Source organism: Oenanthe melanoleuca, chromosome 25 (genome assembly GCF_029582105.1).
Source record: "Oenanthe melanoleuca isolate GR-GAL-2019-014 chromosome 25, OMel1.0, whole genome shotgun sequence".
NCBI classification, from domain to species: Eukaryota; Metazoa; Chordata; class Aves; order Passeriformes; family Muscicapidae; genus Oenanthe; species Oenanthe melanoleuca.
This window is the reverse complement of record NC_079358.1, coordinates 6,431,012-6,456,246: the sequence shown is the minus strand read 5'-3', so window position 1 is coordinate 6,456,246 and position 25,235 is coordinate 6,431,012. Positions and strand designations below refer to the sequence as shown.

The following is a 25,235-nucleotide window of genomic DNA, read 5'->3' as shown; positions in this document are numbered from 1 at the left end:
TTCTCGGGGCCCAGGAACACCTGGGGGATGAGGGGGCCAATCCTGTGCAGCCTTGTACAGGTGTGTGACCCCTGTACAGGTGTGCCAGCCCCACACAGGTGTGCCCCCTCCCCTGTCCAGGTGTGCCAGTCTCGCCTTACAGGTGTGCCTTATACAGGTGAGTCTCACCTGTGTGCTGAGGTAGCGGGACAGCCCCACACAGGTGTGCCAGTCCCGCACAGGTGTGCCCCCTCCCCTGTCCAGGTGTGCCAGTCTCGCCTTACAGGTGTGCCTTACACAGGTGAGTATCACCTGTGTGCTGTGGTAGCGGGACAGCTCCACACAGGTGTGCCAGTCCCGCACAGGTGTGTCCCCTCACCTGCCCAGGTGTGCCAGTCCCGCACAGGTGTGTCTCACCTGCCCAGGTGTGTGCCCCCTCACCTGCCCAGGTGTGTCAGTCCCGCACAGGTGTGTCTCACCTGCCCAGGTGTGTGCCCCCTCACCTGCCCAGGTGTGTCAGTCCCGCACAGGTGTGTCTCACCTGCCCAGGTGTGTGCCCCCTCACCTGCCCAGGTGTGTCAGTCTCACACAGGTGTGTCAGTCTCACTCAGGTGTGTGTGTCTCACCTGGGCGCTGCTGTTGCGGGACAGCGCTTTGTAGATCTCGTCGATGTTGGTGGCTGTACAGGTGTGTCCCAGCCCCATACAGGTGTGTCAGTGTCACACAGGTGTGTCCCAGCCCCACACAGGTGTGTCAGTCTCACACAGGTGTGTCAGTCTCACACAGGTGTGTCAGTCTCACCTGGGCGCTGCTGTTGCGGGACAGCGCTTTGTAGATCTCGTTGATGTTGGTGGCCAAACAGGTGTGTCCCAGCCCCACACAGGTGTGTCCCAGCCCCATACAGGTGTGTGCCCCACACAGGTGTGTCCCAGCCCCACACAGGTGTGTCAGTCTCACACAGGTGTGTCCCAGCCCCACACAGGTGTGTGCCCCACACAGGTGTGTCCCAGCCCCACACAGGTGTGTCAGTCTCACACAGGTGTGTCCCAGCCCCACACAGGTGTGTCAGTGTCACACAGGTGTGTCAGTGTCACACAGGTGTGTCAGTCTCACCTGGGCGCTGCTGTTGCGGGACAGCGCTTTGTAGATCTCGTCGATGTTGGTGGCTGTACAGGTGTGTCCCAGCCCCACACAGGTGTGTGCCAGCCCCACACAGGTGTGTCAGTCTCACACAGGTGTGCCAGCCCCACACAGGTGTGTCAGTGTCACTCAGGTGTGTCAGTCTCACCTGGACAGGTGTGTGTGTCTCACCTGGGCGCTGCTGTTGCGGGACAGCGCTTTGTAGATCTCGTCGATGTTGGTGGCCACACAGGTGTGTGCCAGCCCCACACAGGTGTGTCAATCTCACACAGGTGTGTCAGTGTCACCTGCCCAGGTGTGTCAGTGTCACTCAGGTGTGCCAGTCTCACCTGCCCAGGTGTGTGTGTCTCACCTGGGCGCTGCTGTTGCGGGACAGCGCTTTGTAGATCTCGTCGATGTTGGTGGCTGTACAGGTGTGTCAGTCTCACACAGGTGTGTCAGTGTCACACAGGTGTGTCTCACCTGCCCAGGTGTGTCAGTGTCACACAGGTGTGTCTCACCTGCCCAGGTGTGTCAGTGTCACACAGGTGTGTCTCACCTGGGCGCTGCTGTTGCGGGACAGCGCTTTGTAGATCTCGTCGATGTTGGTGGCCACGGCCTCGAAGCAGGAGTTGAAGCGGTCGAATCGCTCCTTCTTCATCTGCTCAAACGCCTGCTTGGCCTTCTTGGCGCGCTTGCGGGCGGCCTCGAACTCTGGGGACACAGGGGACGTCAGGGGACACTGGGGACACCCATGGGGACACTGGGGACACCCATGGGGACACAGGGGACATCAGGGACACCCATGGGACAAAGGGGACATTGGGGACATCACAGACACCCATGGGGACAGCCAGGGGACATCACAGACACCCAGTGACAGCCATGGGGACATTGGGGACAGCCAGGGGACACTGGGGACAGGACACTCCTGCTTGGCCTTCTTGGCGCGCTTGCGGGCGGCCTCGAACTCTGCGGGGACATTGGGGACATTGGGGACATCACAGACACCCAATGACAGCCATGGGGACGTTGGGGACATCAGGGACACTGGAGACAGCCAGGGGACACTGGGGACAGCCATGGGACATTGGGGACATCACAAACACCCAGTGACAGCCATGGGGACATTGGGGACATCAGGGGACACCCAGGGAGAGGCAGGGGACACCCAGGGGGACGCTGGGGACATCACAGACACCCGGGGGACACTGGGGACAGCCATGGGGACAGCCAGGAACAGCCATGGGACATTGGGGACATCACAGACACCCATGGGACACAGGGGACAGCCAGAGGGACAGCCAGGGGACATCACAGACACCCAGTGACATCCATGGGGACACTGGGGACATCAGGGGACACCCAAGGGGACATTGGGGACACCAGGGGGACACTGAGGACACCTGTCTGTCCCCCCATGTCAGGCCCCCCTGGGGTTTTTGGGCTCTCCCGGGTTCTGGGGCCCCACAGTGGAGGAAACGGGGGGGGGTCTGTGCTGAACACCTGAGTGCCCCCACACCTGGCTGTCCCCACACCTGGCTGTCCCCACACCTGGCTGTCCCCACACCTGAGTGTCCCCACACCTGGCTGTCCCCACACCTGGCTGTCCCCACACCTGAGTGTCCCCACACCTGGGTGTCCCCACACCTGTGTCCCCACACCTGTGTCCCCACACCTGAGTGTCCCCACACCTGGCTGTCCCCACACCTGAGTGTCCCCACACCTGGGTGTCCCCACACCTGAGTGTCCCCACACCTGGCTGTCCCCACACCTGGGTGTCCCCACACCTGGCTGTCGCCACACCTGTGTCCCCACACCTGAGTGTCCCCACACCTGAGTGTCCCCACACCTGGCTGTCCCCACACCTGAGTGTCCCCACACCTGAGTGTCCCCACACCTGGCTGTCCCCACACCTGAGTGTCCCCACACCTGGCTGTCCCCACACTTGGCTGTCCCCACACCTGAGTGTCCCCACACCTGGCTGTCCCCACACTTGGCTGTCCCCACACCTGAGTGTCCCCACACCTGGCTGTCCCCACACCTGGCTGTCCCCACACCTGGCTGTCCCCACTCTGAGGTGCCCCCGGGCTTTGGGAACTCGTCGTGGACACTTTCCTCTGTCCCCCCCCATGTCCCGCAGTGTCCCCAGGGTGTCCCCACTGTGGGAGGTTTCCTGGAACTTGTCCCTGACACTGTCCCGTGTCCCCAGGGTGTTCCCCAGGGTGTCCTCAAGGTGTCCCCCTGTGTCCCCACTGTGGGAGGTCCCCTGGAACTTGTCCTTGTGCTGTCCCATGTCCCCCCCCGTGTCCCCAGGATGTCCCCAGGGTGTCCCCACCACCAGAAGTCTCCTGGAACTTGTCCCTGACGCTGTCCTGTGTCCCCAGGGTGTCCCCCTCCATGTCCCCTGTGTCCCTAAGGTGTCCCCACCGTCGGAGGTCTCCTGGAACTTGTCCCCATGTCCCCCCCTCGTGTCCCCACTGTCGGAGGTCTCCTGGAACTTGTCCCTGACGCTCTCCCATGTCCCCCCCGTGTCCCCCCAGGGTGTCCCCCCCCTGTCCCCATGGTGTCTCCCGTGTCCCCAGGGTGTCCCCCCGCTGTCCCCAGGGTGTCCCCAGGGTGTCCCCAGGGTGTCCCCCTGTGTCCCCACCGTCGGAGGTCTCCTGGAACTTGTCCCTGACGCTGTCCCCTGTCCCCCCCCCCCATGTCCCCAGGGTGTGTCCCCACGGTGTCCCCATGGTGTCCCCCCGTGTCCCCACCGTCGGAGGTCTCCTGGAACTTGTCCCTGACGCTCTCCAGTTTCTCCATGGCTTTCATGTTGGGCGCTGCGATGCGCTGCAGGACGCTCTGCTGCTCCGTCAGGCGCTGCTGCAGCGCCGACATCTCCTGGCGGATCTCCTCCTCTGCCTGTGCGTCCTGCACGGGGACAGGGACACGGACAGGGACAGGGACAGGGACACGGACACGGACAGGGACAGGGACAGGGACACGGACACGGACAGGGACAGGGGGACAGGGGGACAGGGACAGGGACACGGACAGGGACAGGGACAGGGACATGGGGACACAGGGACAGGGACAGTAAGGACAGGGGGACAGGGACAGGGACAGGGGGACAGGGACAGGGACACAGGGACAGGGACAGCAGGGACACAGGGACAGGGACACAGGGACAGGAGGGACAGCAGGGACAGGGACACACAGACAGGGACACGGGGACAGGAGGGACACAGGGACACAGGGACGGGGACAGCAGGGACAGGGGACACGCAGGGACAGGGGACAGGGACACAGGGACAGGGACAGCAGGGACAGCAGGGGGACAACAGGGACAGGACATGGGGACACAGGGACAGGGGACAGGGACAGGAGGGACAGGGGGACAGCAGGGACAGCAGGGACACAGGGACAGGTGAACAGGGACAGGGACAGCAGGGACATGGGGACACAGGGACAAGGGACAGGGACATGGGGACACAGCGACAGGGGGACGGGGGGGACACAGGGACAGGGGGACACGGGGACAGGGGGACACGGGGACAGGGGGACAGCAGGGACAGGGGGACACAGGGACAGCAGGACACGGGGACAGGGACACAGGGACAGGGGACACAGGGACAGACAGACAGGATGGGGGTACAGGGACATGAGGACATGAGGACATGGGGACATGGGACACGGAGATGCGAGACATGGGGACATCAGGAACACGGGACATGGGGGGACATGGGGCAATATGGGCCATGGGGACACAGGGCAGGGGCACAGCAGGGACAGGGGACACGGGACACGGGACACGGGACATGGGACATGGGACACACGGGTGGGAGGGGCCAGACATGGGTGGGGCAGATGTCAGGTGGGGTCACAGCATGGCCAAGTGTGTGCCCGTGCCCAGGTGTGCCCAGGTGTGCTGGCACTGCCCAGGTGCGCCCACGCCCAGGTGTGTGCCCATGCCCAGGTGTGTGCCCAGGTGTGCTGGCACTGCCCAGGTGTGTGCCCATGCCCAGGTGTGCCCAGATGTGCTGGCACTGCCCAGGTGTGTGCCCGTGCCCAGGTGTGTGCCCATGCCCAGGTGTGTGCCCAGGTGTGCCAGCTGTGCCCAGGTGTGCCCAGGTGTGTGCCCATGCCCAGGTGTGTGCCCAGGTGTGTGCCAGCTGTGCCCAGGTGTTTGCCCATGCCCAGGTGTTTGCCCATGCCCAGGTGTGTGCCCATGCCCAGGTGTGCCAGCTGTGCCCAGGTGTGCCCAGGTGTTTGCCCATGCCCAGGTGTGTGCCCATGCCCAGGTGTGCCAGCTGTGCCCAGGTGTTTGTCCATGCCCAGGTGTGTGCCCATGCCCAGGTGTGCCAGCTGTGCCCAGGTGTGCCAGGTGTGTGCCCACACCCATGCCCAGGTGTGTGGCTGTCCAGGTGTTTGCCCAGGTATGCCCAGGTGTTTGCCCATGCCCAGCTGTGCCCAGGTGTTTGCCCAGGTGTATGGCCATGCCCAGGTGTGCTGGCAGTGCCCAGCTGTGCCCAGCTGTGCCCAGGTGTGTGGCTGTCCAGGTGTGTGCCCAGCTGTGTTGGCAGTGCCCAGCTGTGCCCAGCTGTGTGCCCAGGTGTGCTGGCAGTGCCTAGCTGTGTGCCCAGGTGTGCTGGCACTGCCCAGGTGTGTGCCCAGGTGTGCCATCTGTGTGCCCAGGTGTGCCATCTGTGTGCCCAGGTGTGTGCCCAGGTGTGCCCAGCTGTGTTAGCAGTGCCCAGCTGTGTGCCCAGGTGTGTGCCCATGCCCAGCTGTGCCCAGGTGTGCCCAGGTGTGTGCCCGTGCCCAGCTGTGCCCAGGTGTGTGCCCAGGTGTGTGCCCGTGCCCAGCTGTGCCCAGGTGTGTGCCCAGGTGTGTGCCCGTGCCCAGCTGCGCCCAGGTGTGTGCCCGTGCCCAGCTGTGCCCAGCTGTGCCCGTCTCACCTTGAGCTCCTCGGGCAGGTCGCTGTAGTCGATCTCGATCAGCGCCTCGCGCGCGTACAGGCTGGAGCTGCGCTGGGAGCTGCCAGCAGGGTCCTCCCCAGTGCCACCGCCCTGGGGACATCAGGGGACATTGGGGACATCGGGGACATTGGGGACACACAGGGGACATTGGGGACACATTGGGGACACACAGGGGACATTGGGGACATTGGGGACACAGGGGACATTGGGGACACACAGGGGACATTGGGGACATTGGGGACACAGTGGGGACACACAGGGGACATTGGGGACACACAAGGGGACATGGCTGGAGCTGCGCTGGGAGCTGCCAGCAGGGTCCTCCCCAGTGCCACCGCCCTGGGGACAACAGGGGACATTGGGGACATTGGGGACACACAGGGGACACAGGGACACACAGGGGACACATCGGTGACAGCAGGGACACACAGGGGACATCAGGGGACATGGGGACACACAGGGGACATGGCTGGAGCTGCGCTGGGAGCTGCCAGCGGGGTCCTCCCCAGTGCCACCACCCTGGGGACACAGGGGACATTGGGGACACACAGGGGACATTAGGGATACACAGGGGTGACATAGGGACACACAGGTGTGACACAGGGACACACAGGGTGACACAGGGGTGACACTGGGACACACAGGGGGTGACCCAGGGGTGTCCCTGTCACCTCCTCCTGGCTGATGTCGTCCATGGAGCCCCGGGCCAGCGGCAGCCGCATGGACAGGGTGACACAGGGGTGACACTGGGACACACAGGGGTGACACAGGGGTGACACAGGGGTGACACAGGGGTGACACAGGGACACACAGGGTGACACAGGGTGACACAGGGGGTGGCTCAGGCTGTCCCCTGTCCCTGTCCCTGTCACCTCCTCCTGGCTGATGTCGTCCATGGAGCCCCGGGCCAGCGGCAGACGGATGGACAGGGTGACACAGGTGTGACACAGGGACACACAGGGGTGACACAGGGGTGACACAGGGACACACAGGGTGACCCAGGGGTGTCCCTGTCACCTCCTCCTGGCTGATGTCGTCCATGGAGCCCCGGGCCAGCGGCAGCCGGATGTCCTGCATCTTGCAGGCCTGCAGCAGGTTGTGGCGGTCGCTGCGCTTCTGCTCCAGCTTGGTCTCGATGGCCGTCACCTCCTTCTGCAGGTGGGTCATCTCCCTGGGGACAGGGACAGCACGGGATGGGGACAGCGTGGGGGACGGGGACAGCATGGGACAGGGACAGGGCATGGTGACATGGAAAGCATGGGGACATAGGGACATGAGGACAGGGACAGGGCATGGGGACATGGGGACAGGGACAGGGATGGGGACAGGAACAGGGACAGGGTGACAGGGACAGGGCATGAGGACACAGCCATGTGGATGAGGTGACAGTGGCACAGCATGGGGACGTGGCCATGGGGACACAGCAGGGGACAGGGCATGGGGACATGGTGACAGGGACACACCCACAGGGACACACCCACAGGTTCCTTACCCCCTTTAGCACCACCCCCTTGGCCCCGCCCCTACTCGTTGGCCCCTCCCATTTGGCCCCGCCCTCACTTGTTGTCACCGCCCCCTTTGGCCCCGCCCATTTGGCCACACCCCCACTTGTTGACCACACCCCATTTAGCCCCGCCCTCAGTTGCCCCCGCCCCTTGGCCCCGCCCTCACTTCTTGGCCCCGCCCCTGGTCCTGCCCTCACTTGTTGGCCCCGCCCTCACTTGTTTGCCCCGCCCCTTTAGCCCCGCCCGCACTTGTTGGCCCCGCCCTTTGCCCTCACTCTCACTTGTTGGCCCCGCCCCCTGGCCCCACCCTCACTTGTTGGCCCCGCCCCCCTGGCCCCACCCCCTTTGGCCCCACCCTCACTTGTTGGCCCCGCCCCCTGGCCCCACCCCCACTTGTTGGCCCTGCTCCATTGGCCCCGCCCCCATTTGGACCCGCCCTGGCCCCGCCCTCACTTGTTGGCCCCGCCCCCATTGGCTCCGCCCTCACTTGTTGGCCCCGCCCCCGCCCTCACTTGTTGGCCCCGCCCCCGTTGGCCCCGCCCTCACTTGTTGGCCCCGCCCCTGCCCTCACTTGTTGGCCCCGCCCCTGGCCCCGCCCTCACTTGTTGGCCCCGCCCTCACTTGTTGGCCCCGCCCCTGGCCCCGCCCTCACTTGTTGGCCCCGCCCTCACTTGTTGGCCCCGCCCCCATTGGCCCCGCCCTGGCCCCGCCCTCACTTGTTGGCCCCGCCCTCACTTGTTGGCCCCGCCCTCACTTGTTGGCCCCGCCCCCATTGGCCCCGCCCCGTTTGGCCCCGCCCTCACTTGTTGGCCCCGCCCAGCTTCTTGCGGATCTCGTCCATCTCGTGGTTTTTGTCGTTCACCTCCGACTTCTTGGCCAGGTGCTGGTTCTTGAGGTCCTGCAGCTGCGCCATCGTCTCGTCGATGATCTTCATGTGCCGCTGCTCCTCCTGGGGAACACACCCAAAATTATCCAAAAACAGCCAAAAAACACCCAAAAACAGCCAAAAACACTGCCAAAAAACAGCCAAAACCAGTCCCTGATTTTCATGTGCCGCTGCTCCTCCTGGGGAACAGCCAAAAACACCCAAAATCACCCAAAAAAACACCCAAAAATTACCCAAAAACAGTCCCTGATCTTCATGTGCCGCTGCTCCTCCTGGGGGGAGGAGCCAAAAACACCCAAAATCACCCAAAAAAACACCCAAAAATTACCCAAAAACAGTCCCTGATCTTCATGTGCCGCTGCTCCTCCTGGGGGGAGGAGCCAGAAACACCCAAAATCACCCAAAAAAAACCCAAAAAACACCCAAAAACAGTCCCTGATCTTCATGTGCCGCTGCTCCTCCTGGGGGGAGGAGCCAAAATCAGCCAAAATCACCCAAAAAAACAGCCAAAAATCACCCAAAAACTGCCCCTGATCTTCATGTGCCACTGCTCCTCCTGGGGGGAGGAGTCAAAAACACCCAAAATCACCCAAAAAAACAGCCAAAAATCACCCAAAAACAGCCAAAAAACTGCCAAAAAACAGCCAAAACCAGTCCCTGATTTTCATGTGCCGCTGCTCCTCCTGGGGAACAGCCAAAAACACCCAAAATCACCCAAAAAAACAGCCAAAAATCACCCAAAAATCACCAAAACCAGTCCCTGATCTTCATGTGCCGCTGCTCCTCCTGGGAACAGCCAAAATCAGCCCAAAACAGCCAAAAAACACCCAAAAAACAGCCAAAAATCACCCAAAAATCACCAAAACCAGTCCCTGATCTTCATGTGCCGCTGCTCCTCCTGGGGAACAGCCAAAAACACCCAAAATCACCCAAAAAAACCCCAAAAATCACCCAAAAACTGCCCCTGATCTTCATGTGCCGCTGCTCCTCCTGGGAAACACACGCAAAGTTAAGCAAAATCCACCCAAAAATCACCCAAAATCAACCAAAATCCTCCCAAAAACCAGCCCAAACAGTGCCTCATCTTCACGTGATGCTGCTCCTCGTGGGGAAAACCCAAAACCACCCAAAATTAGCCCAAATATCACCCAAAAATCACCCCAAACCAGTCCCTGATCTTCATGTGCCGTGGCTCCTCCTGGGTAACTCCCAAAATCAGCCCAAAACCAGCCCAAAATCAGCCAAAATCACTCAAAAAACACCCAAAAACAGTCCTGATCTTCATGTGCTGCTGCTCCTCCTGGGGAGCACACCCAAAATTACTCAAAAACAGCCAAAAAACAACCAAAAAACACCCAAAAACTGCCCCTGATCTTCATGTGCTGCTGCTCCTCCTGGGGAACAGCCAAAAACACCCAAAATCACCCAAAAAACACCCAAAAAAACATCCAAAATCATCCAAAAACCAGCCCAAAACTGTCCCTGATCTTCTTGTGCTGCTGCTCCACCCATGGAGCAAAAACTCTGTGAGAGCCCCCGGGACCCCCAAAACTCCCAGAAAAAAACACCCAAAATCCTCACAGAACATCCCAAAACCACCAAAAAAAAACCCCAATAATCCCCAAAAACACCCCAAAAACACCCCAAACCTTCCTGGTTCTGTCCCTGCTCCCCCATCAGCTGCTCCTGCTCTGGGTGAGCTCCCAAAACACCCCAAAAAATTCACTCAAAATTCCCCAAAAAAACCCCCCAAAAAAATCAGAGAAATTCCCCAAAAAACTCAGAAAAAACCCCAAACCCCCAAATTCCCCAAACCTTTTTGAGTTTCTCAATCTCATCCTGGTTCTTTCCATGCTCCCACATCAGCTGCTCCTGCTCTGGGTGAGGTCCCAAAACACCTCGAAAAATCCACTCAAAATTCCCCAAAAAAACCTCAAAAAACCTCAGAAAAAACCCCAAAAAACTCAGAAAAAAATCCCGAAAAACTCAGAAAAAATCCCAAAAAAACTCAGAAAAAAATCCCAAAAAAACTCAGAAAAAACCCAAAAAAACTCAGAAAAAAACCCCAAAAAAATCAGAAAAAACCCAAAAAAACTCCGAAAAAAAATCCCGAAAAACTTAGAAAAAGCAAAAAAAACTCAGAAAAAATCCCAAAAAACCTCATAAAAAGACCCAAAAAACCTCAGAAAAAAATCCCCAAAAAAACTCAGAAAAAAACCCAAAAAAACTCAGAAAAAAACTCCAAAAAAATCAGAAAAAAATCAGAAAAAAATCCCAAAAAACCTCAGAAAAAACCCAAAAAACCTCAGAAAAAATCCCCAAAAAACTCATAAAAATTCAGAAAAAAAAACTCAGAAAAAAACCCAAAAAAATCAGAAAAAAACAAAAAAAACCCCAAAAAAACTCAGAAAAAAATCCCGAAAACCTCAGAAAAAACCCCAAAAAAAATTAGAAAAATTCCCAAATAATCCCAAACCCCCCCAAACCTTTTTGAGTTTCTCGATCTCGGCCTCGTCCTTGTGCCCCCCCTGCTCCCACATCAGCACCTTCTGCTGCTCCCTGGGAGCTCCCAAAATTCCCAAAAAATCCTCACAAAAACCCCAAAAAACCCAGAAAAATTCCCAAAATAACTCAGAAAAAACCCCAAAAAACTCAGAAAAATTCAGAAAAAAAAATCAGAAAAAAAACCCAAAAAATCAGAAAAAACCCAAAAAAACTCAGAAAAAAATCCTGATAACCTGAGAAAAAAAACAAAAAAAAAAAAAATCAGAAAAATTCCCAAAAATTCCCAAAAAATCCCAAAAATTCCCAAAATCCCCCAAACCTTTTTGAGTTTCTCAATCTCGGCCTCGTCCTTGTGCCCCCCCCCGCTCCCACATCAGCACCTTCTGCTCTGGGTGAGCTCCCAAAACACCCAAAAACTCCTCACAAAAACCCCAAAAAACCCAGAAAAATTCCCAAAATAACTCATAAAAATTCCCAAAAAAACTCAGAAAAAAAATTCCAAAAATCTCAGAAAAAATCCCAAAAAAATCAGAAAAAACCCCAAAAAAATCCCGAAAAAACCCAGAAAAATTCCCAAAAAAACTCAGAAAAAACCCCAAAAAAACTCATAAAAATTCAGGAAAAAAAATCAGAAAAAAACCCAAAAAAATCAGAAAAAACCCAAAAAAACTCAGAAAAAAATCCTGAAAACCTCAGAAAAAACCCCAAAAAAATCAGAAAAATTCCAAAAAATTCCCAAAAAATCCCAAAAAATCCCCAAAATTTCCAAACCCCCCCAAACCTTTTTGAGTTTCTCGATCTCGGCCTCGTCCTTGGGCACTCCCTGCTCCCAAATCAGCACCTTCTGCTGCTCCCTGGGAGCTCCCAAAACACCCAAAAAATCATCACAAAAACCCCAAAAAACCCAGAAAAATTCCCAAAATAACTCAGAAAAAAAAATCCCAAAAATCTCAGAAAAAATCCAAAAAAAACCAGAAAAAAACCCCAAAAAAACCCGGAAAAAATCCCGAAAAAAATCAGAAAAAATCCCAAAAAAATCCCGAAAAAAATCAGAAAAAATCCCAAAAAAATCCCGAAAAAACCCAGAAAAATTCCCAAAAATTCCCAAAAAATCCCAAAAATTCCCAAAATCCCCAAACCTTTTTGAGTTTCTCGATCTCGGCCTCGTCCTTGTGCCCCCCCTGCTCCCACATCAGCACCTTCTGCTGCTCCCTGGGAGCTCCCAAAACACCCAAAAAATCCTCAAAAAAACCCCAAAAAACCCAGAAAAATTCCCAAAAAAACTCATAAAAATTCCCAAAAAAACTCAGAAAAAAAATCCCAAAAATCTCAGAAAAAAACCCAAAAAAATCAGAAAAAAACCCAAAAAAACCCCAAAAAAACCCGAAAAAAATCAGAAAAAATCCCAAAAAAATCCCGAAAAAACCCAGAAAAATTCCCAAAAAATCCCCAAAATTCCCCAAATCCCCAAACCTTTTTGAGTTTCTCGATCTCAGCCTCGTCCTTGTGCCTCCCCTGCTCCCACATCAGCTCCTTCTGCTGCTCCCTGGGAGCTCCCAAAATTCCCAAAAAAACTCAGAAAATATCCCAAAAAAACTCAGGAAAAAAATCTCGAAAATCTCAGAAAAAAATCCAAAAAATCCCCAAAAAACTCAGAAAAAAATCTCGAAAATCTCAGAAAAAATAAAAAAAAAACCCCATAAAACTCAGAAAAAAATCCCAAAAAACTCAGAAAAAACCCAAAAAACCCCAAAAAAACTCAGAAAAAAACCCAAAAAAACTCAGAAAAAAATCCCAAAAAAATCAGAAAAAATCCAAAAAAAATCAGAAAAAATCCCAAAAAAAAAAACCCAGAAAAAAATCCCGAAAAAACGCAGAAAAATTCCCAAAAATTCCCAAAAAATCCCAGAACCCCAAATCCCAAAACACCTTTTTGAGTTTCTCGATCTCGGCCTCGTCCTTGTGCCCCCCCTGGTCCCACATCAGCACCTTCTGCTGCTCCCTGGGAGCTCCCAAAATTCCCAAAAAATCCTCAAAAAAACCCCAAAAAACCCAGAAAAATTCCCAAAATAACTCAGAAAAATTCCCAAAAAAACTCAGAAAAAAATCAGAAAAAATCCCAAAAAAATCAGAAAAAAACCCCAAAAAAACCCGGAAAAAATCCCGAAAAAATCAGAAAAAATCCCAAAAAAATCCTGAAAAAACCCAGAAAAATTCCAAAAAAATCCCAAAAATTCCCAAAATCCCCAAACCTTTTTGAGTTTCTCGATCTCGGCCTCGTCCTTGCGCACTCCCTGCTCCCACATCAGCACCTTCTCCTGGTCCTCCCTCAGCTGGTTCCTCTCGAAGTCCAGCTGGATCCCCAGCCGGGTCTTCTGGTTCTCGAACTCCAGCCTGGACAGGGACAGGGATTGGGGTTTTTGGGGGGCACTCAGGGGTTTGGGGGGGTCCCTGGGTGGATTTTAGGGGGGCACTGAGGGGGTTTGGGGTTCTCTGAGGGTTTTTTTAGGGTCTCTCTGAGGGTTTTGGGGAGCACTGAGGCGTTTTTTTTGGGTCCCTGGGTGGATTTGAGGGGTCACTGAGGGGTTCAGGGGGGCACTGAGGGGGTTTGGGGGGCTCCTGTGGGTTTTTTTTTTGGGGTCTCTCCAATTGTTCCTGAGGGAACCCTTGATTTGAGGGTCACTGAGGGGTTTTTGGGGGTCCCTGGGTGAATTTGGGGGGGCACTGAGGGGTTTAGGGGGGCACTCAGGGGTTTGGGGGGGTCCCTGGGTGGATTTTAGGGGGGCACTGAGGGGGTTTGGGGTTCTCTGAGGGTTTTTTTAGGGTCTCTCTGAGGGTTTTGGGGAGCACTGAGGCGTTTTTTTTGGGTCCCTGGGTGGATTTGAGGGGTCACTGAGGGGTTTGGGGGGTCACTGAGGGGGTTTGGGGGGCTCCTGTGGGTTTTTTTTGGGGTCTCTCCAATTGTTTTCAGGGGTTCCTGAGGGAACCCTTGATTTGAGGGTCACTGAGGGGTTTTTGGGGGTCCCTGGGTGGATTTGAGGGGGAATTGAGGAGTCCTTGAGGGGTTTTTTGGGGGTTCTTGAAGGCTTTTTGGGGTCTCTCCGTGGGTTTTGGGGCACTGAGAGGCTTTTTTTGGGTCCTTGAGGGGTTTTTTTGGGGTCTCTCTGAAGGTTTTGGGGGTTTCCTGAGGGTTTTTTTGGGGTCTCTCCAAGAGTTTAGGGGGTTCCTGAGGGGTTTTAGGGGGCACTGAGGGATTTTGGGGAGTCCTTGAGGGGTTTTAGGGGTTCTCTGTGGGTTTTTTTGGGGTTTCTCTGAGAGTTTAAGGGGGGCACTGAGGGGTTTTTGGGGGTCCCTGGGTGAATTTGGGGGGGCACTGAGGGGTTTAGGGGGGCACTCTGGGGTTTGGGGGGGTTGCTGGATGGATTTGGGGGGACATTGAGGGGGTTTGGGGGGGTCCTTGAGTGGTTTTAGGGGGGCACTGAGGGGTTTTGGGGGCTCCTTGAAGGGTTTTTTTGGGGGTTCCTGAGGGGTTTTTGGGGTCTCTCCAGTGGTTTTCAGGGGTTCCTGAGGGGTTTTAGGGGGGCACTGAAGGTTTTTTGGGGATCCTGAGGGGTTTTGGGGGTCCCTAGGTGGATTTGGGGGACTATTGATGGAGTTTTGGGGGGCACTCAGGGGTTTGGGGGTTCTGAGGGGGTTTTTTGGGGTCTCTCTGTGGGTTTTGGGGCACTGAGGGGATTTTTGGGAATCCTGAGGGGTTTTAGGGGGGCACTGAGAGGTTTGGGGGGGCACTGAAGGGTTTTTTGGGTTCTTGAGGGGTTTTTTGGGGTCCCTGGGGGGGTTTTGGGGAGTCCTTGAGGGAATTTAGGGGTTCTCTGAGGGGTTTTTTGGGGTCTCTCTGAGGGTTTTGGGGGGTCACTGAGGGGTTTTTTGGGGATCCTGAGGGGTAACCCCCTGATTTTGGGATTCTCCCCCAGATTTTGGGCTCCCCCTGATTCTGGGGTTCCCCCAGATTTTGGGGTACCCTGAGGGATTCCCTCCTGATTTTGGGGTTCTCCCTAGATTTGGGCTCCCTGATTTTGGGGTCCCCCCCAGATTTTGGGGTCCCCGATTTTGGCATCCCTGATTTTGGCTCCCCGATTTTGGGGTCCCAGATTTTGGGGTCCCCCCCCAGTTTTGGAGTCCCTGATTTTGGGGTCCCCAATTTTGGGGTCCCCCCCAATTTTGGGGTCCCAGATTTGGGGTCCCTGATTTCGGGCTCCCCCCTGATTTTGGGGTCCCCACCAATTTTGGAGTCCCCCCCAGATTTTGGGGCACCCTGAGGGACTCCCCCCTGATTTTGGGGTGCCCCCTGATTTGAGGTCCCCCCCCCCATTTTGGGGTGCCCCAATTTTTGAGTCCCTCCAGATTTTTGGATCCCCCCAGATTTTGGGGTGCTCGATTTTGGGCTCTCCCCAGATTTTGGGGTACCCTGAGGGATCCCCCCAGTTTTGGGGTGCCCAATTTTGGGGTCCCCCCAATTTGGGGTCCCTGAGGGATTCCCCCCTTCATTTTGGGGCTCCCCCCAATTTGGGCTCCCCAATTTTGGGGTCCCCCCCTGATTTTGGGGCTCCCCCCGATCTGGGCTCCCAGATTTTGGGGTCCCCCCCAGTTCTGGCTCCCTGATTTTGGGGTCCCCCCCATTGGGATGGGATTGGGATTTTGGGGTCCCCCCCAGTTTTGGAGTCCCTGGTTTTGGGCTCTCTGATTTTGGGATCCCCCCAGTTCTGGCTCCCTGATTTTGGGGTCCCCGATTTTTGGATCCCCCCCAGTTTTGGTTCCCTGATTTTGGGGTGTCCCCCGATTTTGGGGTCCCTGATTTTGGGGTGTCCCCCCCGATTTTGGGGTCCCTGATTTTGGGGTCCCCCCAGTTCTGGCTCCCTGATTTTGGGGTCCCCCCCAGATTTTGGGGTCCCTGATTTTGGGGCCCCAGATTTTGGGGTCCCAGATTTTGGGGTCCCCCCCAGCTCTGTCTCCCCGACCTCTTCTTGGCGATCTCGTTCTGCCTCTTCACCTTCTCCTCCTCGAACTCTCGGATGTTCCTGACGCCGATCTCGCGGCAGAACTCCTCGAACACCTCGTCCTCCACCTGGGGCAGGGCCAGCCCCCCAAAATCATCCAAAAATCACCCCAAAATCACCCCAAATACACCCCAAATACAGCCCAAAACCCCAAATTACAGCCCAAAATATCCCAAAAATACACCCCAAAACCGCCCAAAAATCACCCCAAAACCGCCCAAAAATCACCCCAAAATCACCTCAAATACACCCCAAAACATCCCAAAATACACCCCAAAATACACCCCAAAACCGCCCAAAATACAGCCCAAAATCATCCACAAAATCACCCCAAAATACAGCCCAAAATATCCCAAAATACACCCCAAACATCCCCAAAATACATCCCAAAACACACCCCAAAATATGTCCCAAAACTGCCCAAAATACACCCCAAAATCTATCCAAAAATACACCCCAAAATCACACCCCAAAACCGCCCAAAATACACCCCAAAACATCCCAAAATACACCCCAAAATACACCCCAAAATACACCCCAAAATACACCCCAAAATACACCGCAAAATCTCCCAAAATCCACCCCCAAAATCACCCAAAATTCACCCACAACACCTCCCAAAATACACCCCCAAAATGACCCAAAATCTCCCAAAAAATCTCCCTCCAAATCCCTCAAATTCACCCCAAAAGCTCTAAAAAATCCCCTCAAAATCCCCCCAAAATCTCCCAAAATCCACCCACAAAATCTCCCAAAAATCAACCAGAATCTCCCAAAAAAATCCCCCAAACTCCCCCTCAACAAAACCCCAAAACCTCCCAAAAATACCCCAGAACATCCCAAAAAAATCCCCCAACGCCTCCCAAAAATTCACGCCCAAAACCTCCCAAAATCCACCCCCAAAATCACCCAAAACCAGAATCTCCCCAAAAAATCCCCCCAAAAATCCCCTCAAAATTCCCCCCAAAAAATCCCTCCCCCAAATCCCCCAAAATCTCCCAAAAATCCGCCAGAATTTCCCAAAAAAATCCCCCAAAATCTCCCAAAAAAATCCCCCAAAATTTCCCCAAAATCTCCCAAAAAAATCCCCCAAAACCTCCCAAAAATCCCCCAGAATATCCCAAAAATCCCCCCCAAAAATCCCCCAAAATCTCCCAAAAATCCCCCAAAATTCCCCAAAAATTCCCCCAGAATCTCCCAAAATCTGCCCAAAAATCTCCCAGAATCTCCCAAAAATTCACCCCCAAAACCTCCCAAAAACTTCCCAAAAAATCCCCCAAAATCTCCCAAAAAATCCCCCAAAATCTCTCCAAAATTCCTCAAATCTCCCCCAAAATCCCCCAAATTCACCCCAAAAATTCCTCCCAAAACCCCAAATTTGGTTCATCCTTTCCTTCCCCAAAATTCTTCCCAATTTTGGGATTTTTTTCCAAAAATTAGGTGAATTTTTCCCAAATTTGTGGGAATTCTCCCCAAACTCGGATTTTTTTTCCCAAAACCAGCAAATTTATCCCAAACTGGGGGAATTTCTCCCCAAAACTGGGATTAAATTCTCCCCAAACCCAGGAATTTTTTCCTAAATTTGGGGGAATTTTCCCCAAAAAATTGGATTAAATTTTTTCCAAAACTGAGGAAATTTCTCCCCAAAATTTGGGATTAAATTCTCCTCAAAACCAGGGATTTTTTCCTAAATTTTGAGAAATTTCTTCCCAGAATTGGATTAAATTCTCCCCCAAACCAGAAAATTTCTTCCCAAAATTTGGATTTAATTCTCCCCAAACCCAGGAATTTTTTCCTAAATTTGGGGGAATTTTTCCCCAAAAAATTGGATTAAATTCTCCCCAAAATCGAGGTAATTTCTCCCAAAAATTTGGATTAAATTCTCCTTAAAAACCAGAAATTTTTCCCTAAATTTAGAGAAATTTCTCCCCAAAATTTGGATTAAATTCTCCCCAACCAGGAATTTTTTCCTAAATTTGGGGTAATTTTTCCCCAAAAAACTGGATTAAAATTTTTCCAAAATTGAGGAAATTTCTCCCCAAAATTTGGATTAAATTCTCCTTAAAACCAGGGATTTTTCCCCAAATTTAGAGAAATTTCTTCCCAAAATTGGATTTAATTCTCCCCAAACCCAGGAATTTTTCCAAAAAAATTGGAATTAAATTCTCCCCAAATCCAGAAATTTTTTCCTAAATTTGGAGGAATTTCCCCCCAAAAACTGAATTAAATTCTCCCCAAAATTGAGGAAATTTCTCCCCCAAAATTTGGATTAAATTCTCCTTAAAACCAGAAAATTTCTTCCCAAAATTTGGATTTAATTCTCCCCAAACCCAGGAATTTTTTCCTAAATTTCGGGGAATTTCTCCCCAAAAATTGGATTAAATTCTCCCCAAAATCGAGGGAATTTCTCCCCAAAATTTGGATTAAATTCTCCTTAAAAACCAGAAATTTTTCCCTAAATTTAGAGAAATTTCTCCCCAAAATTGGGATTAAATTCTCCCCAAACCCAGGAATTTTTTCCTAAATTTGGGGGAATTTTTCCCCAAAAAACTGGATTAAATTTTTTCCAAAACTGAGGAAATTTCTCCCCAAAATTTGGATTAAATTCTCCTTAAAACCAGGGATTTTTTCCCAAATTTAGAGAAATTTCTTCCCAAAATTGGATTTAATTCTCCCCAAACCCAGGAATTTTTCCAAAAAAACTGGGATTAAATTCTCCCCAAACCCAGGAATTTTTTCCTAAATTTGGAGGAATTTCTCCTAAAAATTGAATTAAATTCTCCCCAAAACTGAGAAAATTTTGGGGGATTTTTTCCCCAAAAATTGAATTAATTTTTTTCCAAAACTGAGAAAATTTCTCTCAAAATTTAAATTAAATTCTCCTTAAAACCGGGAATTTTTTCCCAAATTTGGATTAAACCCTCCCCAAATCCCAGGAATTTGCCCAAAACTGGGAAATTTTCCCCAAATTTTCCCCAAATTTTCCCAAACCTGGTTCATTTTCTCCTTCAGATCCTTCATCTCCCTCTCCCTGCCCTGGATGATCCGTTTGATGTCGTTGATCCGGGGCCCAAAATTGGCCAGTTCACTCTCCAGCTTGGACTTCTCCTGGAAAATGGGATTAAACTGGGATTAAACTGGGATTAAAATCCTGCAGGGAACCCCAAAATCCGATCCTTGAACCCCAAAATTGGCCAGTTCACTCTCCAGCTTGGACTTCTCCTGGAAAATGGGATTAAACTGGGATTGAACTGGGATTAAACTGGGATTAAACTGGGATTAAACTGGGATTAAAATTCAGTAATGAACCCCAAAAATTATCCCAAAATCTGATCCTTGAACCCCAAAATTGGCCAGTTCACTTTCCAGTTTGGATTTCTCCTGGAAAATGGGAAAAATGGGATTAAACTGGGATTAAACTGGGATTAAAATGGGATTAAACTGGGATTAAAATTCAGTAGTGAACCCCAAAATTGGCCAGTTCACTCTCCAGCTTGGACTTCTCCTGGAAAATGGGATTAAACTGGGATTGAACTGGGATTGAACTGGGATTAAACTGGGATTAAAATTCAGTAATGAACCCCAAAAATTATCCCAAAATCTGATCCTTGAACCCCAAAATTGGCCAGTTCACTCTCCAGCTTGGATTTCTCCTGGAAAATGGGATTAAACTGGGATTAAACTGGGATTAAACTGGGATTAAACTGGGAATTAAAATTCAGTAATGAACCCCAAAATCTGATCCTGAACCCCAAAATTGGCCAGTTCACTCTCCAGCTTGGACTTCTCCTGGAAAATGGGATTAAACTGGGATTAAACTGGGATTAAAATCCTGCAGTGAACCCCAAAATTCCCTCCCCAAACCCCCAAATTGACCAGTTCACTTTCCAGTTTGGATTTCTCCTGGAAAAAATGGGAATAATGGGATTAAACTGGGATTAAAATGGGATTTAAATCCTGCAGTGAACCCCAAAATCTGACCCTGAACCCCAAATTGGCCAGTTCACTCCCAATTTGGATTTCTCCTGAAAAAAATGGGATTAAAATCCTTCAGTGAACCCCAAAAATTATCCCAAAATCTGATCCCTGAACCCCAAAATTGGCCAGTTCACTTTCCAGCTTGGATTTTTCCTGGAAAAAATGGGATTAAAATTCAGTAATGAACCCCAAATCCTGATCCTGAACCCCAAAAATTCATCCAAAATCTGATCCTGAACCCCAAAATTGGCCAGTTCACTTTCCAGCTCGGATTTCTCCTGGAAAATGGGAAAAATGGGATTAAAATGGGATTAAAATTCTTCAGTGAACCCCAAAATTCTGCAGTGAACCCCAAATTCTTGCAATGAATCCCAAAAATTATCCCAAAATCTGATCCTGAACCCCAGAATTGGCCAGTTCACTCCCCAGTTTGGATTTCTCCTGGAAAATGGGATAAAACTGGGATTAAACTGGGATTAAACTGGGATTAAAATGGGATTAAAATTCAGTAATGAACCCCAAATTCTGATCCTTGAACCCCAAAATTGGCCAGTTCACTTCCAGTTTGGATTTCTCCTGGAAAATGGGAAAAATGGGATTGAAATCCTTCCCTGAATCCCAAAAATTCAGCCCTGAACCCCAAAAATTATCCCAAAATCTGATCCTTGAACCCAAAATTGGCCAGTTCACTTCCAGTTTGGATTTCTCCTGGAAAATGGGAAAAATGGGATTGAAATCCTTCCCTGAATCCCAAAAATTCAGCCCTGAACCCCAAAAATTACCCCAAAATCTGATCCTTGAACCCCAAAAAAATTCAAATTTTTTTTCCCAAATTCCCATTTTTTTCCCCAAACCCCAGGATTTCACCCCAAAATCTCTCCTCACCTGCAGGTTCCAGGTCTGGGATTGCTCCAGGTCACTTTGGGAATATTCCACGGAGGAATTTCCCCCTAAATCCTCATTTTTTGCCTGAAAATCCCCATTTTTTTCCCAAAAATTCCGATTTTTCCCCAAAAATTCCCTTTTTTTTTCCCAAAATCCCAGGATTTCCCCCCAAAATCTCTCCCCACCTGCAGGTTCAGGGCCAGGTGCCAGGTCTTGCTCTGCTCCAGGTCACTTTGGGAATATTCCATGGAGGAATTTCCACTAAAATCCCCATTTTTTGCCCGAAAATCCCCTTTTTTTTTCCCAAAAATTCCGATTTTTTTTTCTCAAAATTCCGATTTTTTCCCCAAACCCCAGGATTTCCCCCCAAAATCTCTCCCCACCTGCAGGTTCAGTTCCAGGTCCCAGATCTTGGATTGTTCCAGGTCACTTTGGGAATATTCCATGGAGGAATTTCCCCCCAAAACCCCCATTTTTCCCCAAAAATTTCTGTTTGTTTTTTTTCTCAAATTCCCTTTTTTTCCCCAAAATCCCAGGATTTCACCCCAAAATCTCTCTCCATCTCTAGTCTGAGTTCCAGGTGCCAAATCTGGGATTGTTCCAGGTGACTTTGGGAATATTCTCATGGAGGAATTTTCCCCAAAAATCCTCATTTTTTGCCCAAAAATCCCCATTTTTTTCCCCAAAAATTCCAGGTTTTTTTCCCCAAATCCCAGGATTTCCCCCCAAAATCTCTCCACCTGCAGGCTCAGTGCCAGGTGCCGGGTCTTGGTCTGCTCCAGGTCACTTTGGGAATATTCCATGGAGGAATTTCCACTAAAATCCCCATTTTTTGACCAAAAATCCCTATTTTTTTTCCCGAAAATCCCCATTTTTTTCTCAAAAATTACGATTTTTTCCCAAAATCCCAGGATTTCCCCCCAAAATCTCCCCACCTGCAGGCTCAGTGCCAGGTGCCGGGTCTGGGATTGTTCCAGGTCACTTTGGGAATATTCCACGGAGGAATTTCCACTAAAATCCCCATTTTTTGACCAAAAATCCCCATTTTTTTTGCCGAAAATCCACATTTTTTGCCCAAAAATCCCCATTTTTTTTCCTCCAAAATTCAGATTTTTTCCCTAAATCTCAGGATTTCCCCCCAGAATCTCCCCACCTGCAGGTTCAGTGCCAGGTGCCAAATCTTGAATTATTCCTGGTCACTTTGGGAATATTTCAAGGAGGAATTTCCCCCTAAAATCCCCATTTTTTGCCCCAAAATCCCCATTTTCTGCCCCAAAAATTCCGATTTTTTTCCCCAAACCCCAGGATTTCCCCCCAAATCTCTCCCCACCTGCAGGTTCAGCTCCAGGTGCCAAATCTTGGATTATTCCAGGTCACTTTGGGAATATTCCATGGAGAAATTTTCCCCAAAAATCCTCATTTTTTGCCCGAAAATCCCCATTTTTTTCCCAAAAATTACGATTTTTTCCCAAAATCCCAGGATTTCCCCCCAAAATCTCCCCACCTGCAGGTTCAGGGCCAGGTGCCGGGTCTTGGTCTGTGGGAATATTCCACGGAGGAATTTCCAGTAAAATCCCCATTTTTTGCCCAAAAATCCCCTTTTTTTTGCCAAAAATTCAGATTTTTTTTTCTCAAAATTCCGATTTTTTCCCAAAATCCCAGGATTTCACCCCAAAAATCTCCCCACCTGCAGCTTCCAGGTCTGGGATTTTTCCAGGTCACTTTGAGAATATTCCACGGAGGAATTTTCCCCAAAAATCCTCATTTTTTGCCCAAAAATCCCCCTTTTTTTTCCCAAAAATTACGATTTTTTCCCAAAATCCCAGGATTTCCCCCCAAAAATCTCCCCACCTGCAGCTTCCAGGTCTGGGATTTTTCCAGGTCACTTTGGGAATATTCCATGGAGGAATTTTCCCCAAAAATCCTCATTTTTTGCCCAAAAATCCCCCTTTTTTTTTCCCAAAAATTACGATTTTTTCCCAAAATCCCAGGATTTCCCCCCAAAATCTCTCCCCACCTGCAGGTTCAGTTCCAGGTCCCAGATCTTGGATTGTTCCAGGTCACTTTGGGAATATTCCATGGAGGAATTTTCCCCAAAAATCCTCATTTTTTGCCCAAAAATCCCCATTTTTTTCCCAAAAATTCAGATTTTTTCCCAAAATCCCAGGATTTCCCCCCAAATCTCCCCACCTGCAGGTTCAGGGCCAGGTGCCGGGTCTTGGTCTGCTCCAGGTCACTTTGGGAATATTCCATGGAGGAATTTCCAGCAAAATCCCCATTTTTTGCCCAAAAATCCCCTTTTTTTTCCCAAAAATTCAGATTTTTTTTTCTCAAAATTCCGATTTTTTCCCAAAATCCCAGGATTTCCCCCCAAAATCTCCCTCCACCTGCAGGTTCAGCTCCAGGTGCCAAATCTCGGATTACTCCAGGTCACTTTGGGAATATTCCATGGAGGAATTTTCCCCAAAAATCCTCATTTTTTGCCCAAAAATCCCCATTTTTTTCCCAAAAATTCCGGTTTTTTTTCTCCAAATCCCAGGATTTCCCCCCAAAATCTCCCCACCTGCAGGTTCAGCTCCAGGTGCCAAATCTTGGATTATTCCAGGTCACTTTGGGAATATTCCATGGAGGAATTTCCACTAAAATCCCCATTTTTTGCCCAAAAATCCCCTTTTTTTCCCAAAAATTCAGATTTTTTTTTCTCAAAATTCCGATTTTTTCCCGACATCCCAGGATTTCCCCCCAAATCTCCCCCCACCTGCAGGTTCAGTGCCAGGTGCCGGGTCTTGGTCTGCTCCAGGTCGCTCTGGGAGTACTTGAGGCGCATCTGGAGCCCGTGGGCCTGGGACTGCACCTGGCGCAGCTCGGCCTCCTTGCGCTTGGCCTTCATCTGCTCCTGGGGTGGGGAACAAAGGGGGAAATGGAGAATTGGTTTGGGGGAAAAATTGGGGAAAAATGGGAAAAAACAGGGAAAAAATGGGAAAAAAACGGGGAATTCAGGGGAAAAAAATGAGGACAAAATTGGGGAATTAAGGGAAAAAAATGGGGAAAAACGGGGGAAAAACGGGGGGAAAATTGGGGGGAAATGGGGAAAAATGGGGGAAAAATGGGGAAAAAAATCAGGGAATTCAGGGGAAAAAATGGTGAAAAATCAGGGAATTCAGGGGAAAAAATGGGGAAAAACAGGGAATTCAGGGAAAAAAATGGGGGGAAAATCAGGGAATTCAGAGAAAAAAAATAGGAAAAATCAGGGAATTCAGGGAAAAAAATGGGGAAAAACGGGGAAAAATAGGGGGAAAATGCGGAAAAAAATCAGGGAATTCAGGGAAAAAATGGGGAAAAATCGGGGAATGCAGGGGAAAAAAATGGGGAAAAACGGGGGGAAAATGGGGAAAAACGGGGAAAAATCAGGGAATTCAGGGAAAAAAATAGGGAAAAAAATCAGCGAATTCAGAGAAAAAAATGGGAAAAAAATCAGGGAATGCAGGGAAAAAAAATAGGAAAAAATCGGGGAATGCAGGGAAAAAATGGGGAAAAAATCAGGGAATTCAGGGAAAAAATATGGGGGAAAAATCAGGGAATTCAGGGGAAAAAATATGGGGGAAAAATCAGGGAATTCAGGGGAAAAAATGGGGAAAAACGGGCGAAAAATGGGGATTTGGGAGGTGGGGAGGGGGCACAGCTCGGCCTCCTTGCGCTTGGCCTTCATCTGCTCCTGCAGGGGGAAATGGGGAAAAATGGAGGAAAAAATCAGGGAATTCAGGGGAAAAAAAATGGGGAAAAACGGGGGGAAAATAGGGGAAAAATAGGAAAAAAAACGGGGAAAAATGGGGGAAAACCGGGGGAAAAAGGGGGGGAAAATGTGGGAAAAAATGTGGGAAAAATGGGGGAAACCAGGGAAAATATGGGGGAAAAAATGGGGAAAAAATGGGGGAAAACTGGGGAAAACTTCGGGGGAAAAATGGGGAATTCAGGCGGGAAAAAAAACGTGGAAAAAATGGGGGGGAAATGGGGGAAATGGGGAATAATGAGGAAAAAATAGGGGAAAAATGGGGAAAAATGGGAAAATGGGGAAAAAATGGGGAAATGGGGAAAAATGGGGAAATGGGGAAATGGGGAAAGGGGGGAAATCGGGGGAAAATGGGGGGAAATGGGGGAAAAAACAGGGAAAAAATGGGAAAAAAACAGGGAAAAAATGGGGAAAAAATGGGGAAAAAACGGGGGAAAATGGGGATTTGGGAGGTGGGGAGGGGGCACAGCTCGGCCTCCTTGGGCTTGGCCTTCATCTGCTCCTGGACGGGAAAAACAGGGGATTGGGGAAAATTGGGGGAAAATGGGAATTTGGGGGAAATGGAGA

At 50.9% G+C, this 25,235-nt stretch overlaps 1 protein-coding gene across 1 annotated transcript in view; it reads right to left on the bottom strand.

The window, feature by feature from the left end:
- SMC1A (structural maintenance of chromosomes 1A) overlaps positions 1–25,235 on the bottom strand; it is a 56,619-nt gene that overhangs the window by 10,698 nt on the left and 20,686 nt on the right. The window contains 9 exon segments of the mRNA XM_056510426.1: positions 1,658–1,812; positions 3,858–4,014; positions 6,042–6,152; positions 7,080–7,233; positions 8,371–8,516; positions 13,211–13,352; positions 15,977–16,083; positions 19,007–19,123; positions 23,637–23,776. Of these exon segments, the coding sequence (XP_056366401.1) occupies positions 1,658–1,812; positions 3,858–4,014; positions 6,042–6,152; positions 7,080–7,233; positions 8,371–8,516; positions 13,211–13,352; positions 15,977–16,083; positions 19,007–19,123; positions 23,637–23,776 (1,229 nt within the window).